This window comes from Nannospalax galili, unplaced genomic scaffold (assembly GCF_000622305.1).
Source record: "Nannospalax galili isolate Female #2095 unplaced genomic scaffold, S.galili_v1.0 scaffold34, whole genome shotgun sequence".
NCBI lineage: Eukaryota > Metazoa > Chordata > Mammalia > Rodentia > Spalacidae > Nannospalax > Nannospalax galili.
The window spans coordinates 10,093,147-10,109,637 of NW_008338996.1; the positions used below are offsets into that span (position 1 = coordinate 10,093,147).

General features: G+C 43.1%; 2 protein-coding genes and 1 pseudogene across 3 annotated transcripts in view; 1 reads left to right on the forward strand and 2 right to left on the reverse strand.

The window, feature by feature from the left end:
* The window catches only part of Prpf4 (pre-mRNA processing factor 4), an 18,856-nt gene extending 9,476 nt beyond the window's left edge, over window positions 1–9,380 (reverse strand). Inside the window, exons 1-6 of the mRNA XM_008833545.3 lie at window positions 9,242–9,380; window positions 8,350–8,527; window positions 4,585–4,771; window positions 1,116–1,203; window positions 659–738; window positions 412–505 (exon numbers count right to left, since the gene is read on the reverse strand). Of these exons, the coding sequence (XP_008831767.1) occupies window positions 412–505; window positions 659–738; window positions 1,116–1,203; window positions 4,585–4,771; window positions 8,350–8,527; window positions 9,242–9,268 (654 nt within the window). The 5' untranslated portion in view covers window positions 9,269–9,380. The remainder of the gene's footprint in view (window positions 1–411; window positions 506–658; window positions 739–1,115; window positions 1,204–4,584; window positions 4,772–8,349; window positions 8,528–9,241) is intronic.
* An 88-nt stretch (window positions 9,381–9,468) lies between these two features.
* Window positions 9,469–16,491, forward strand: part of Cdc26 (cell division cycle 26) — a 19,523-nt gene continuing 12,500 nt past the window's right edge. Inside the window, exons 1-3 of one of the 2 annotated variants that reach the window (XM_008833517.2) lie at window positions 9,476–9,599; window positions 12,610–12,718; window positions 13,792–13,913. In XM_008833517.2, coding sequence (XP_008831739.1) covers window positions 13,833–13,913 — 81 coding nt within the window. In that variant the 5' untranslated portion in view covers window positions 9,476–9,599; window positions 12,610–12,718; window positions 13,792–13,832. Of the gene's footprint in view, window positions 9,600–12,609; window positions 12,719–13,791; window positions 13,914–16,491 lie in introns of both variants that reach the window. The other variant, XM_008833515.3, reaches the window with a different exon arrangement.
* Window positions 11,514–12,502, reverse strand: LOC115070451 (annotated as a pseudogene).

A 16,491-nucleotide genomic window follows, 5' to 3' on the forward strand; every position in this document is an offset into this window, starting at 1 on the left:
CATATTTGAGGGAAAAAGGAAAAAAAAAAAAAAAAAAAAAAAAAGGTTCAGCTCAGTCCACCCCAAGGTGCTTCTATGCTCCTCTGCTGGTTAGGAGACACTAATGTGGATGAATGCATGGAACTGAGGCTTGTCTGGAACTCCACATATTTACCACAGCCCTATCAGCTAAACAGAAATGAAAACCACAGAGCAAACAAAGCAGAGCTGGGACCTACTAACAGGGAGCCATGCAGAGCAGAGCCCTTAGCCTCTGCAGAGCAGGAAGCATATATCCTTGCCACTATGACTTAGGGTGCCTCCCACAGCACAGCTCCACTGGGTAGGAAGAGCTGTACCTGCCTTTACCTTCCTCTGGTGAGCCAAAGTAGTCTAGTCAGGTGAAACTGACAACAGAGGGGAGCACCTTACCCGGAGAGACTTGTGCAGCTCTTGCATCTGGGAGGTTCTAGTTGTCTCGGGAATCTCTTTATGGAGACGGGCTTCTTCCAAGCGCTTCATTGCCCTGTGACCCAGAAACAGTTACTACAGGAACAGAGGAGCTGTCAGCAAGGGTCTGCACGTCTCTACTGCTCAATTTCACCTGACAACCACGCTAACACAAAACCCATCATCAGTCCCCACAACAAGAAGCAAGTGTCTTCTAGACTCTGCTTACCTGGGAAGTGAGTAATTAGCAATCCAGAGTCTGGCCACCTTCAGGCTATTGGGTCCTTCATGGTACCAGGTTTGCTGATACTGAAAGGCAAATTAACAACAGAAATGTTAAGTCTGAAGCATGCCTGCCCTCCTCACAGCTGTCAATTCTCAACGCTAAGTGCTCACAAAGAAGGCAATTAATCCAGTGATAGAAGGAAACAAACAGACGTGCCTTTTGCTCCTTTCTTCCTATGACATCTTCTCAGATGGGCTCTGGTTTCATATTAAGGTAAACCAAAACACTCTGGCTTTTTCCTGAATGGAGAGCTCAATTAACCCCATCCATACTCACATAAGAATTCTAAACTACTACCATCAACTGTTCCTAAGTGACAGCCCTGACATCCCTCATCCTAGCAAAACAAACCACTGGACAGAGAAAACAGAACTATTTCCACATTTCCACCACAGCTTACCTCTTCTTTGGACTTCTTAGATTTCTCATCATCTTTCTTTGTTTTTTTTAAGGCGTCAGTACCAACCACTGAGAGGATATTCCTTAACCTGTCACAGAAGAGGTCAGAGCATTTGTAGTGCTGCGATGAGACTGTCAAAAAGCACAGTAGTTCACCTCCATGTGGAGAGGTTTCAAGGTCCCCAGCAAATGTCTGCCACCACAGAGAGCACTGCACCTTACCCATACCACAGATTTTTTCCCCCAACTCATACTTCTGTAAAACTTAATTTATAAATTAGGCGTGGTAAGAGATTAGTACCAACCAAAGTTCTGTGAATGTACCGACCCCACACCACCATTTTACTGTACTGCATGCACCAATGGAAAGGCAGCACACACAGAATGGGTACACAGGATAGATGGAGCAGGATGGAGGAGAATTCAGCACACTGCTCAGAATGGTGTGCAATTTAAAACTCATAAACTCTTACTTCTGACATTTTTCCAGTCAGTATTTTTGGACCACAAAGGAGTACGGATAAATATAACCAGGGAAAGTAAGACAAATACTGGGGAACACTGTACACCATCGTTCTTACCACTCAGACCTCTAGCAACCTTTCCTGAGAGCCAAGTGGGCATGCTAAGCTTTCTGTGAGCTCTTCCACTCAATCTTTACTTGAAGGTTCCTCAAACCCAATATAAGCAATTACTCTAGTCCATTTAGAGTCTAAACACTGCTGCCATTTGGTCTCTAAGGACAGCTAGAATCCTCTCAGTGCCACAATGTGCAGGGAACTGACTGAGGGAAGGCTACATAATGACTAAGAACAGTTCTGAAGGGAAGACAGAAAGTAGTCCATCCCACCAGGCATCATAACAGCAAGCAGAGAGAGTAAAGGGGAAAATGGAAGAGGCAGGTAATGCAGGTTTTGAGGGGGACAATCAGGGAAGGCTTCATAGAAAAAGTGTTATTTATATCAAGTGCTCAGTCATGTCATGGCGTCAAAAATGGCAAAAGGACAGTTGAGGCACTGATTAAAGAAATGAAAGGCCTGGCGTTAAGAAACACAGATTGAGCTTGGACTGACAGTTCAGTATAGCTAGAGCATGGAGTACAAGAAGAGGGCTGGTGAAGGCCAAAGCTGGAACTTCAAGCAGGAGCCAGGTCACAAAAAGCCACTGATGTTAGGCAAAGCATAGTTTATGAGTGAGAACTATCTCTAGTTGCTTTGGTATGAAAATGGGTGGCAGAGGGAATAATGGTTGGAAAACCAGACTACAGTTATAGCAATCTTGAGTCATAATGGTGGATCTGAGTTAAAGCAGTGGCAGTAGGATTCAAGGCATTTACCTAAGGGACATAATAATCCAATAAAATAGGCATTGCTGGTGAAGAGAATTGATAAGCAGTAAAAATATACCCTTTGAGGGCAAGCAACATGGCTACTCAGTGCATAAAGCAACTTGCTGCCCAGCATCATGATCTGAGTTCAATTCCCAGGAGTCGCATGGTAGAAGGAGAAAACTTAACTCCTACAAGTTCCTCTGACCCCCAGAGATGCGCTGTGGAACACACATATCCATATAAATAAATGTTAAAAAATACCCTTTGAAGCCACGTATGGTGCACATGCCTTTAGTCCCAGCACTTGAGAGGCAGAGGCAAAAGGATCTCTGTGATGTTGAGGCCAGCTTGGTCTACATAGCAAGTTCTAGGCCAGCTGGGGCTTTGGAGAAACCCTGTTTTAAAACAAAACAAAAACACAAAGACAAAAACTTAAAACAAAAACCTCTGAAAAAGCCAATACAAAAACAACATATTTTGACAGGAAATAATGGAGGGGTTTACTTTGCAAGGGAAAGGCCTATCTGGACAAGTAGCGTTTATGCTCAAACAAAATTAAAAGGCTCTAAAAGGTAGAAGAGAGAAACAAAAAGAAAAATTAAGTGGAAAGACATAAAAAGAGTTTGTGTATTCAGGAAGCCCAACTGCCTGGTCTAAGCTGGGGAAGAAAAACAGAGGCTGAAGACCTCTTACGCCAAGCATAATCACAGCCAATGTTTTTTGGTGCTGAGGTAAACACTTGGCCTTGTGTATGCCAGGCAAGTGCTCTCTACTACTGAGCTATACCACTAAGTTACTCTGACAAGAGTACGACACTCAGCAAGCAATTAACACTGTCCAGATGTGAAAGCAACAGAAACAGCAAAGACAGAAGAGAGATACATTTCATACATACAATAAGCTTTGCAGGTAACAAAAGAGTTTTGAAAGGAGTCCTATGTGAATGGCAGATCCATTTGCAAAGCAAATAGGAGAGCGGTAGCGTATAGCTTTCAATTCAGACACCTTGGAGTTTGTAGGATATCCAGGCTACAGAGAGATCTGGGAATTGGCAGGACATACCAGAAACAATGCCAGAGAGTGGATCTGATCACCAGGGTGAGTACAGAGTAAGCAAAGAACTGCAGCCTATAAAGGCGAGGAAGGAAAAAGTGCCTTAGGAAGGAAGAACAGCCAGGGAGACAGGCGGAAATTCAGAAAGCCTGAAGCAGTATACTAGGCTTATTTTTGGTCTTTTTTGAGACAAGGTCTCCCAGTAGAACTCGCTATGTAGACTAGGCTGGCCTTGATCTCTCAGTCACCTGCCTCTGCCTACTGAGTGTTAGGATTAAAGCTATGTGCCACCACACCAACCTCGGGGTAGTCTTAGGAAAGGCAAATTGGTGACTTTAAGAAACAGTGATTTCAAGGTAAAAAGGGTCAATCAATTTACAATGGGCTGAAGAGTAAACAAGGAATTAAGAACTTTAAGAGAGTTAATGTAAACTACCTTCAAGAGGCCTAATGATGAAGCAGAGGATAACACTGGACATAGAAATGAGAGGGCCTCCCAACTGCATATGGCTAGTCCACCATCAAGATACTCTACAACCTTAGAAACTACAAGAGGAGAAGCTGAGAACAGCACTCCTCTCAATTATATCCAAAAACACGTATCAAGCTTAAGTCACTGACATGGAATTCACTCGATGCCTATGTTTTTAAAGCCCAACGACAAATATTTATCCGACTCAAAACTTTATACCAGGGCAGGAAAGGGATGTACATTGATACCTTCGTCACAACCCATAAAGAAAAACTAGAAGCCAGGCGTGGTGGCACATGCTTTTAATCCCAGCACTCAGGAGGCAGAGGCAGGCAGATCTCTGTGAGTTCAAGGCCAGCATGGTCTACAAAGTGAGTTCCAGGATAGCTGGGGCTACAAGGAGGCCCTGTCTCAAAAAGACCAAAAGAAAAAAAAGAAAAACTAGAAATGGAGTAAAAATCAGCCTAAGACTCAGATTATCAGCTAAACTACATAATTTATAATATTGTTCATACCATGAAATATTCTCCTGAGGCTTCAGCTACAGCCTCAACAGGGTACAGAATCAGAATCTTGTACTTAATAAACAAAAGCGTAAATACTTAGAAAAGGCACCTTTCTCTTCTTTCAGCAGGGCCCTCTCCAAAAAGTGTGATGGGCTCCCCCAAAGCCCTAAGGCAAGCCTTGACCTCCGAGTCATCGGTGGAAACGTTGATTTGCCTGGCTCGCTTCCTTCTCTCAAACTCTGCCAAGACCTCTGCCTGTCGCTCACTGATGTGCTCCTCGATTTCAAACACTTCTCCTGCAAAAGAACAGCACCATCAGTATAACCACCAGACTGTCTTCAAATAGGGGGATATTGTCTAACAACTGGAGTCTGTGTGCGGCTCTAGAATACAGCTTTTTAAACTGTGGATCAACACCATGAAGCAGTGCATATCTGAATGTGGGGCTCACCAAGAATTGACCAAGAACAAAGGTTTCTGGACATGCAATGACCAACAATTAATTCAGAATCAAATTCATACCAAACCAGACTTGTTTCTGGTAGTGCTCACTACAGCCTTGACTCTGAACACATGTGCACTCAGCACTGCATGTACTGTCCTGCCACTTACACCAAGGTGCACTGCCCAAAACATGATGGCTCAGACTATCGTGTGTTATGAACTTTAATGTTTTTACTGTACATAAAAGATTTTTATTTATTATATTTTTTATAATTCATTTTTTTAATTTGATTTTTTTTGTATGTGTATGAGCACATTGCCTACTTGTATGTAAGTACACCTGTGTTATACAATGCCCACAGAGGTCAGAAGACGGCATCAGATCCCCTGGAACTGGAGTTACGGATAGTTGTTAGATGCCATGTAGGTGCTAGGATTTGAACACAGGTCCTCTGCAAGAGCAGCGAATGCTCTTGAGTCATCGCTCCAGCCCAGATTTTTGCTCTTATAGAAACATAATGGTTGAATTATGGTAAACACCTAATTCCCTCAGCATGTTAGTATCAAATTAATGTATCTTTGGGTTGTATTGCATTAGAATGTTTGATTATTTAAAATGCTGTTTGGCCAAAATAAAAAATAAAAAGGAAGGGAGGGGTACAGAGGAAAGATGGGTGAAGCATAGCATGGCAGTGCAGTTCTGTAATCTCAGAACTTGATCAGATCAAGTATCCTTGGCTACATAGTGAGTACAAGGTCAGCCTGGGTTCTATGGACCCTGCCTCAAAGAAACAAACAAAAGATTTGCTATTTGAGTTTCTGACTTAAGTTTCAAAAAAAAAAAAAAAAATAATAATTGAATGAATTTTGACTTTGGGTTAAGACAGAATTGAATTTCCAGTAATTACTGAATGGCTTGAAACATACTTCTGTCATTTTGTACTACATATTTAAACAAAGTAGTATTCTTAGTATTGATGGTTGTAAAAATCAAAGTATTGATCGACTCTGAAAGACACTGAAGATGCTCTATATTGATCAGCCAAGATTTAGTTCTCTATGTAAAGATATATATCTATTGTATTTGTATGCAAATTTGCTTGTCTTTAATAAATGGTAAAAATTTATACATAATAATTGTTTTAAAATAAATTTCTCTATGATTTGTTATCAATAAATGATTTATAAACCCATTGTATTAACTATATACTTGGGGTCATGAAAAAGGCAACTGCCTAATCTATACATATTTTACATACAGTTCACTGTTTTCAGCTTGTTAAATTATGCTGAACATATAAATCCAAATGGTACTTTAATAATTAAGGCAGGAGCAAGGTTCAAGTCACCTCATGTTTCCTGTGGCAACCTAGTACCTACATATAGCTTAGCGAGAACAGGAATCAACCAGGTCATCTACTCAGAAGGTAAGGCACAAGTGTTATTCCACAATTGCCAAAGCTACTTGCTAATCAAGTGCTGAGATTACAGAACTGCACAGTCACAGTACAGGACCAATTACATACATTAACTAGTGCAGAAAATGAGATTTCTGTGACTGTATTGGCTTTTTGGATCAGCTAGCAACTACTTTTACAATCCACACCAAATACACATATTTGGCTGAAAAATACGGGGTGCAGTGGGAATGAAGACAGGCTTAAAGAGCCCTGAAGGATAAACAAATGATGCGTGTGTGTGAGAAGCCTGGTAGTCTTTCAGAGCAATCTTTTATTTCTGTTGTTTCTTTTTTTTTTTTTTTGAGACAGAGTCTCTAGCTCAGGCAGGTCTTGACCTCTGTATGTAACCAGAACATGTAGGATGTTCTTGAATTTGTGATCTTTCTGCCTTTATTACCTAAGTTCTGGGATTGCAGGCCACCATGCCAACAAGCACCTCTATCAACTGAGTAACATCTACAGCTCTCAGAGCAACCTTCAAACTTTATACCTTTGTGCACTATTTCAATTTCTTATGACCAATATGCATAACTTTAATTTAAAAACATAACACTCTTAAGCTGGGCATGGTGGCTCACCTCTGTAACCCAGCACTCAGGAGGGTGAGGCAGAAGATTGCCACACCTTCTAGGCTAGCATGGGCTACAGAGTAAGATCCCGTTTCAAAAAACCAAAATAAGTAAATATGAGCCCAGAATGGTGCCACACACCTTTAACCCCAGTACTTGGGAGGCAGAGGTAGGTAGATCTCTGTGAGTTTGAGTCCAGCCTGGTCTACATAGAGAGTTCCAGGCCATCCAGGAATACATACTGAGATCCTGTCTGAAAATAAAATTAATTTCGTCACTAAACTGAAAAACTTAGTTACAAAACAATTACATTACCATGGTTTCATTTACAGTAAAAATGTTTTTTTCTATAGGTCTATAAAAATTCTATACAAGATTTTCTACTTCATACAGACATACTTTAATTAAAAAAAACTTTTAGAAGTAATTATTTTGCTTTGTATAATGTCAATAAGTAGCCAATAAGGTTATCTGAGGCACAATTATTGCTAAAAGTAACTATTTACATTTATAATAAATTATTTCAAGCAGTAGAAAAATAATTAGAAAACTAACAACTCTAGTGAAAAAATCAATGCTAGAGCTACATTAGGTCTACAGACCACAACTAGAACTAATGATCGCAAACACACTGTGAATAAACTTGCCAAGATTAGTAGCAATCCATGCAAGAAAAACTGTATGAAACACTGTGAGAAGAACACTCCCTGGATGATGCCATGGACAGACATACAGATGCAACAGTAAAAACTGAAGGATGTGTTTGTGTGTGCATGTATTATATGTGTGCATGTAGAGATCAGCCTGTCTCCCCAACACCGGGATTACAAGTGTGTGTCACCATATTCAGCTTTTTAAAAATAAGGGTTCTGGGGAATCAAACTTCACGCTTGTCCAGCAAACATTTTACCAACTGGGCTATCTCTCTAGCCCAAGAATGAAGTTTTTGACACTCCAGTTTGGGAAGGTATCTAGAAAACTAGATCTTCGGGGCTAAAAGATGGCTCAGTGGTTTTAAGTGCTTACTGCTATTGCAGAGAACTGTGTTTGGCTCCTAGCACCCACGTGGTGGCTCAGAACCCCCTAAAACTCCAGTTCTAGGAGAATCTGACCTCCAAGGGCTTCGGCATGCACATGATACACATAAACTCCTGAAGGCAAATACACATATTCCTACATTTTTAAGGTGGACCATTAAAGGTGTTTGCTCGATTCTAGTACCTAGGAGGGCAAGGCTATAGGACTGAGTTCAAGGTCAGCTTGGGTTACATACTAGCCAAGGGCTGAGGATGTGGCTCAGTGGTGGAGTGCTTGTCTAGCATGTAAAAGACCCTGGATGGAATCCTCTGTGTTGTTTAAAAAAAAAAAAAAGTAAAGATGGATTTGCAAATTGCATCTTACCAGAGGTTATATTTATATTTCCCGCTTCAATTCCTGCTTTAAGTCCTTCTTTTCCTAAAATCCCAGACTCTCCTTTGGCCAGGCGTTCCCTCTCCTTCTCTTCCAAGCTTCCATAATAGATGTGTGGTTTCTTCACAACAGGAGCAACTAAATCATCAGGGGCTTTAGTTTTGGTTGCCTGTTAAATCAAAGATCCGGATTAATTTAAGACTTAATCCTGACAATTACCCGGGCGTCTCAAAAGGATAAAGCTAATACTGAGCTTCCATCTTATTTTCCCCACACACTAAAGTTCAAGGTGGACATCTGTCAAAACTGATTTGTGGGAGTTTCAGGCTCTCATTAAATTTAGTAGATAGGACGTAAGAGGTTGATAGTAACTTCTCTGGTTGATTTTGAAATCTGGCTTGCTTTGGAGCGCGATTCTACCGATCGTGCAACCTCCGTTTTTGTGCTAACTTCCAGGGTTTATTGTCCATCACTAGGTAAATACCAAGGGTAAACGAAAATAAACAGGGCAGCCTTAAGTGCCAGTTCACAATGTTATTGGACTATACATTTGAAGTATCTCCAGAGTCGAAGTCTGGAGGCCTCGTTACAATTCCGAGGACATACACATCAGTCAAGACTCGTCCCCATTTCAGTGCATCGTGTTTTGGAGCATCAGAGCAGGTGCTCACCGTTTGAGGCTGTAATCAGAGCGGTGCAAAAGAGAGGCAGCACCTGAAGGCATTTAGAAACGAGAAAACGTTGCTAAGCTCCGCGACACACGAGTCCCACAGCCTTCCTCCGCCCTCCGCAGCCCTAGCCCGCTCTTAACGGCCCCTTCCCTCGGGGACCTTGCCCTCTTCAGGATCCCCGCGGGTCTGAAATACGACCCCGGGCTCCATACCGTGGAGGAGGCTCGTGAAGAGGCCATGCTGGGTTCCCGAGCCCCGAGGCCCCAGCTAAATCCTCGCTTGGCGTTTCAGACCGTCCACCGCGCGCCCAGGAAAACGGAAACGCGTCACGACAGGAAGAGGGTAGGGAGCGGACTGTACGCCCTGGCCTGCGCGAAGCATCTTGGGAGTCGTAGTTGTCAAGTTTCAGCTGGCGTCGGAGGAAGTGACTTCGTAGAGTGGCTCAGAAAAACTCGCGGGAGACGTGCCAGAAGATGCGCCGAGCAGTCTGGGAAATGTAGTTCTGGCAGATCGGCCATCGAGTCATGGTGGGAGTCGAGGTTCCGGGAAGGGGCAGAGGCCTGAAAAGAGGTAGGTGTGCGCATCGCAGCGGAGCTCTGGAGCCGACTGAGGGTCCCGAGTCTCCTACCCCAAAGATCATCTGTCATTCTGGAACCGAGGGCCGTGCTGCCATGGGAACCTCGCCCTAGATGCCTGAGTGCAGCCCTGGAGCTGGGGAAGGAGGGCTATTGTCTACGGGGTCCGGAAGTCCTCCCAAGGGGCTCCTCGGAACTGGGTGACTTCGCAGTGAATTTGGGCCTCAAGGAGACTTTAAGCTCGGAAAGCCTTCTAGCGTCTAAGTAAATAAAGACGTGGCGAAGGAGCTGCGGCCTGGTTTGCTGATTTGTCTGCAGCCCATTCTTTGTATTGGATTGAAACGAAGGGTGCAGGGAGGCGTCGCTCCTCTGATTGCTGGGGCATCATCAGAAATGAACAAGACAAGGTTTTTACCTGTTCATGGGGGGTGGGGGAGGTGTTTGCCGAACTGGACCGTCTCTTCCCACTCCTAAACTCCCCCGCCCCAAGCAACTACAATAATCGTAGCTCTTATTGGAGTATTTACTAAATACCAAGTTATGCTCCGGGAGCTTACTCCACCTTACGTCATTCAAGTTACATAACAGAATGAGTACAGACACAGAAACTAAGTTCTGGTGAGATGAAGCTAATCATTCGGTAGTGTAGACCAGGCTTGTTGGTGGCGCTTGCCTTTAATGTCAGCACTCGGGAGGCAGAGGCATGTGGATCTTTGTGAGTTCAAGGTCAGCCTGGTTTATATGGCGAGTGCCAGGCTAATGAGGGCTACATAGTAAGACCTTGAATCAAAAAGCTGCCCCCCCCCCAAAAAAAAAGGAAGAAAGAAAAAGAATGAAGCAGTTTTTAGCCCCATTAGGCGACTGCCGCTTAGTGGCGAGGCTTTTTGTTTACATACAAGCCGGAGAAAGTATTTCTTTTTCCCTTTGGAGCTGGCTTCCATTACCATTTCTCTACATTGGCATGTATCTAATAGATAATCTGTTAGAGGATAGTATCTAATTTAGTACAAAGCAGTTTGAAATGTCATGTGCCAGTGTTTTATGTTGATAATATCATCCCTGTCTGTGCTGAGGCTCCTGAGAAGGGTAAACATTCTTTATAGTCTCTTCACCTTAGATACATATCATAATAATTTATAGCGAACAAACTTTAACAGAATTTTCATTTACATTATCACTTGCTTCTCACTCTAGTGGTCTATGGGTAACTTTTGTTTTGTTTTGTCTTGTTTTTTGAGACGGGTCTCCCTGTAGAGCTGGCCTGGAATTTACTATGTAGACCACACTGGCCTTGAACTCAGCGATCAGCCTGCCCCTGCCTCCCAAGTGCTGTATGGGTAACTTTTATAGGAGGCTGGTATTGTTAACCAACCTGAATGGTTTGCTTTAGCTTTATTAAACAGGCATAATTTGGCCAGCTTTTCAGGGTCTTTGTATTAAAACAAGAACACAAAATAGGAAATGGGGAGGGACTGTGAGATGACTTATTGGGTAAAGGCACCTGCTGCCTCGCCGATGATTTGCCCTCTATCCCTGGGACCCACATGGTGGAAGGAGAGAACTTACTCACCCAGGTTGTCTTCTGACCTCCTTTAGAGGCTGTGGTACATGTGCACCCACCCACCCACAAATACACAATAAATAAATGTAATAAAAAACTTAAAATGGGTGACTAGAATGATAGCTCAGTAATTAAGATGTTGGCTGCTCTTACAAAGGACCCACATTTGGTTCTTAGCACCCACATGTTGGCTAACAACCATCCATAACTCCAGTTCCAGGGTACCCAACGCCCTCTTCTGGCCGCTACAGGCATTGCATGACATACATAAACATACATGCAGGCAAAACACTTGAAAGTAAAAAAAATTTAAATTTAAAAACAAGCAAAAGTAACAGAGAAAAAAGGAATGGGAATGGAAGAACCTAGCACAGGAAACTTTGTTTCTCTTCCTCTGTTTGGATGGCTCATTCTAACATTTACTGACTGCTTACTGTGAATGCTGTGAGAAATATAAAGATAATACCATGAACAGATGTTAAGCTCTACTGGAGACATTTTTTCATTCTGAAACAAAAATGGGTTTTTGTTAACACAAGCATTTGCCTTGTAGAATGCTTTTGAACCTCTGTGGCCCCATCTTTTTTCTTTTTTTTACATCTTGCCCTCAAGTTTATTTGTAAAAACAGCACAGGACACCAGCCTTCTGCAAACAGGAGGGAGGTCACACCAGTTCATCTGTCTTCACATTGGCAAAGACCTTTATTACAGGGCCTTCACAGGGGCCTGGCCACCTTTGGGAGTCTGAGCTGCAGCCTGGGTCTTAGCTGGAGCTGCAGCCTCAGCCTTGGTTGGCATAGCCTGTGGCACTTGGCCACGTAGTCACGAATCGCTTCCCAAGTTTGGGGTGGGCAATGAAAGCAAGTTGGCAGCACTTGCTTTTGGGACCCTTTGGCATTTGGGTTTAACCTCTTTGGGCTTCACAAGGGCTTTGACAGCCTCAGCGCGCAGTCATGGCTCTCGAGTTGGTGGCCTGCATCTTCTTCATGCCCTTCCTGTTGTGCTTCTTGGCAAAACTCATGTTGCTTAGGAACTTGGGGTCCACCCCCTTAAGAGATTTGTATCTTTGTGACCAAGGTTTCTTGATGCCATTTCTGTGCCGTTTTCAAGATTGGTTGTGTGTGGTGTGGTTCTTTGACTTGGCCCTGTCTGCACCTGCAAGAAAGACAGATCAGGGCTGGGGCTCCCCAGGCTGGGTCACATCTGCCACCCTGACAGGAACCCAAGGCTCCAGAAGCGTCTGGGACCGGAAGAGGGCCCTGTCTTTTTCTGTCTACCCTTCAAAAGTCTACTAAGACATCATTTCCCACCGGAACTTAACCTTCCGGACCACCCATGCAGCCCAGATGGGGTGGAGTGCTTATGCAGTGCTGTTGAAAGGCCCTCCTGAGAGTTCTTTACACTGTACTGCCATATTCTGTTGACTTGTCTGTTTTCCTTATAGATTTCAACGGTGAGGTTAAACTCTGTAGCTCAGCACAGGAGGAATCTTTTTAATGAATGACTTGTCCATTTAGGACCTGGTTGGAGCCTGTGGATAGTCCTGGGAATTGGTGAGTTCAGTTTTCATGAGATTTAAACCAGCTAATTTTAGCATCTAGGAATGATCAATCTCATCATCTTCATAGAGAACAGATTGAATTTAATGGTTTGTCCACTTTCCCCTAACTGTACCAATTAAGATGGGATAGTAACCCTCCCCCCCTTTCTTTTTTTGAGACAGGGTCTCCCTGCAGCCCCAGCTGGCCTGGAACTCACTTTGTAGATCAGGTTGGCCTTGATCTCACAGAGATCTGCCTGCTTCTGCCTCCCAAGTGCTGGGATCAAAGGCATGTACCACCATGCCCGGCCCTGTTTTTTCCTTTTTTCTTTTGTGGGTGTAGGTGTGTATATGTGTGAGTGTGTATGTGAATGTGGTAAATGCACATGTGTGTGGGTACGAGCACGTGAAGGCCAAAGGAGGATGTTGGGTGTCCTGCCCTATCACACCCTGCCTCATTCCCTTGAGACAGGGTCTCTCACTGAACATGGAGCTAGGTTGGTAGCCAGCAAGTGCCAGCAATCTTTCGTGCCCTCATAGTTCTGGGGTTACAGGCCTGTGTGAGACCATGCCTGGCTTTTATGTGGGTGTTGGGGACTTGAATTCAGGTCCTCATGCTTGCACAGGAGGCACTCTACCTGCTGAGTTATGTCCCTAACTTTCTTCCTTTTTCTTTCTTTTTTTCTTCCTCTCAAGACAGAGTCACCCTCTGTTGCCCAGGCTTGCCACCAACTCATCGGCTCATGTGACTCCTCTGCCTCATCTTAAGTACTTGAGACTATAGTCATGTGTCACCGTGCTGAGCTATGTGTTCTTTTAGTTGGTGTATTTGGATGTGACCAGAACATGAGATTAAAGTGATTGTTGCCTAGATTTTCTATTGGCAGTTTGCTGTTTTCATTTCTTTCAGAGATTTTTTTTTAGAATTAGAGTAGGAGATCTCTATTGTGTAATTAACATATGAATAATCTGATGCCTGAGTTGTTTAATATCCCTTTCATTTCAGTGTGCATATTTACAAACTGATCTTGTTTGTAGCTCAGACTTAATACCCACAGTTTTTCTTCTCTCTGCCATTTGTAACAGCAAATAGTTCACCTGTTCTGACTCTCAGTGTTGATTTCAATATGCTGCGACGAAAGCCAACACGCCTGGAGCTAAAACTTGATGACATTGAAGAGTTTGAGAGCATTCGAAAGGACCTGGAGGTAAGGGACCACTATCCACCTCTCAGGAGATACTGGAGATGGGAATTGACTCCTGCACCTTGCACTATCCCTGCAGCTTATTTGAAATCTACTTGGATGCTTTACAGACATCTCGAACTAAACCAGTCTGTTTCCTGTGACTGTCAATAGCAAAGAACTGCAAACTTGGTGGTTTGAAACAACATAAAATGATCCTTTCACATTTCGGGGGCGTCACAATCTGAAATCAGTGCCATTAGACTAAAGTCAGAGTGTCACCAGGTCACTCATGTTCCCTCCAGGGGCCAGACAGTTCCTGCCTTGGTTACTCTGGTATCTGGTGGTTGCTTGGTGTTCTGTGAATTTGACCATACCAGTCTGGTCTCCCTGATTGCATGTCTACTGTTCTGGCTGAAATATTCCTCTGCCTCTGTTTTATAAATATATATTTTTTACTTTGTATATTTTAATATGTTTATATTGTATTTATATTAATATATTTTATATTTATATTTTATATATAAAAAATATTTTTTTAAGGAGTCAGGTATAGCTCAGTGATAAAATGCTGGCCTAGAATGTGTGAGGCCCTGGGTTCTACCTCAGCATTACCAAAAAAGGAAAGAAACTGAGAGAAACTCTTTGATTTGTCCCTGAAAGCAGTCATTTGTCATCCCCTTCCATATCCATCTAGTTGTAAACAATCTGTCTGTAAATCCTTTGATTCTGGACATAAGCAGTCTGCTCATATTGTCGTAGTTGCTTGTTCCATGACTCTGATAAAATACCCTGACAAAGCAGCTTAAGGGAGAAAGGGCTTATTCTGGCTTACAGTACCAGGATGCCCAGAGCCTAACTGAATGTAAATAACCCCTCATAGGTGTGCCTGGAGGTTTGTCTCCTAGCTGATGGCAGATCCTCTCAAGTTGATAATGAACAGCAAACATGTCTTTGTATCTTATGGTTTTGTTTTGGTCTTTTTTTTTTTTTTTTTTTTTTTTTTTTTGGTCTTTTTGAGCTGTAGCCCTAGCTGGCCTGGATTCACTTTGGAGACCAGGCTGGCCTCGAACTCACAGAGATCCGCCTGCCTCTGCCTCCCGAGTGCTGGGATTAAAGGTGTGCGCCACCGTGCCTGGCCTGTATCTCATGTCTTTGTATCTGTACTGTTCGGACCCTACTCCAGTGTCCATCTCTTTGTTTCATTTTTAAATTTGAATTTTAAATTTTTTGAAAATTTCATAAATGTATTTATATAGTTTTCACCCCTTTCTCCCTCCTCCCCCCTTTTTTTGTTTTTGAGACAGAGTTTTACTCTGTAGCTTGGGCTGGCCTGGAACTCACTATATAGGCCAGGCTGGCCTTAAACTTGTCGCAGTCCTTCTGCCTCAGCCTCCCAAGTATGGGGATTACAGGTGTGAGACACCGTATCCTATTCTCTGTACAAGTTTAGTGATCTTTTCTCCCTGCCCTTTTCTCTTTAGTTCACTTTCCATCTGGTATCTGGAATGATCTTTAGGATTTTTCATTCTCCTGTTTAGAATTCAGCAGTGATTTCGGGCACCTGGAGTCATGTCTGTACCCTTTATCATAGCCTCCAAGGCCCTGTGTTCAGGCCCCTCTGTAGTTTCACCTCATGCCATTCCTTGTCCACCCCCTAGCCACACCGGCTTCCTTGGACAGGCAAAAATGTTGATTACTTCCTTGGCCTTTGTGCATATTATTTCCCTCTGGGGAGTGTGTCTCTTTTTATCTAACCTTAGTTTAACTGTCACCTTATTTGAGACAGGCTCTTGTAGCACCAGCTGGCATCACAAACTCTGTGTGGTAGAGGAGGACCTTGAACTTTTGATCCTCTTATGTCTGCCTTCTGAGTGCTGGGATGAGTGGTGTGCAGCACCATGCCTGCTAGATGTGATGCTAGGGATTGAACCCAGGGCTCAGTCTTTTGACTCATCTCTCTAGTCCTGCCTGGGTTGGATTCCTCATCCTCCCCCATGTACTGACCTCTCATAGGTGCTGCCACTCTGTTGTAACTGTTAACCTGTTTGCTTCATCTGGGCCAAAAGCTCCTTGAGAGCAATAATTAGCATACTGATCTCTGGAGTCTGTTCCAGAGGGCTTCCCATAAGCCTATTTGCATTTGCTGTTCTAGGAGATAGTTTGTATTGTATTGTTTTTAAAGATTTTATGTAATATTTTTTATTTTATTTTATGTGTATGAATGTATTGCCTGCTTGTATGTAAGTACACTCATGTCATGCAGTGCCCACAGATGTCAGAAGAGGGCATCGGATCCCCTGGAAATGGAGTTATAGATGGTTGTTATCTGCCATGTGAGTGCTGGGAACCGAATCCAGATCCTTTGCAAGAGCAGCTGGTGCTCTTAACCACTGAGCAATCTCTTCAGCCCCAGTTCTTGTTTTGTTTTGTTTTGTATTATATTGTATAGTATTGAATTGTATCGTATCGTATCATATCGTATCGTATCATATTGTATTGTATAGCAAGGGACATTGCGTCTTGCATGAACTCAAAACATGATTGGTTTTATGTCATTAATCTGAAAACTGGTAACTTATATTTCATTTATTTATTTATT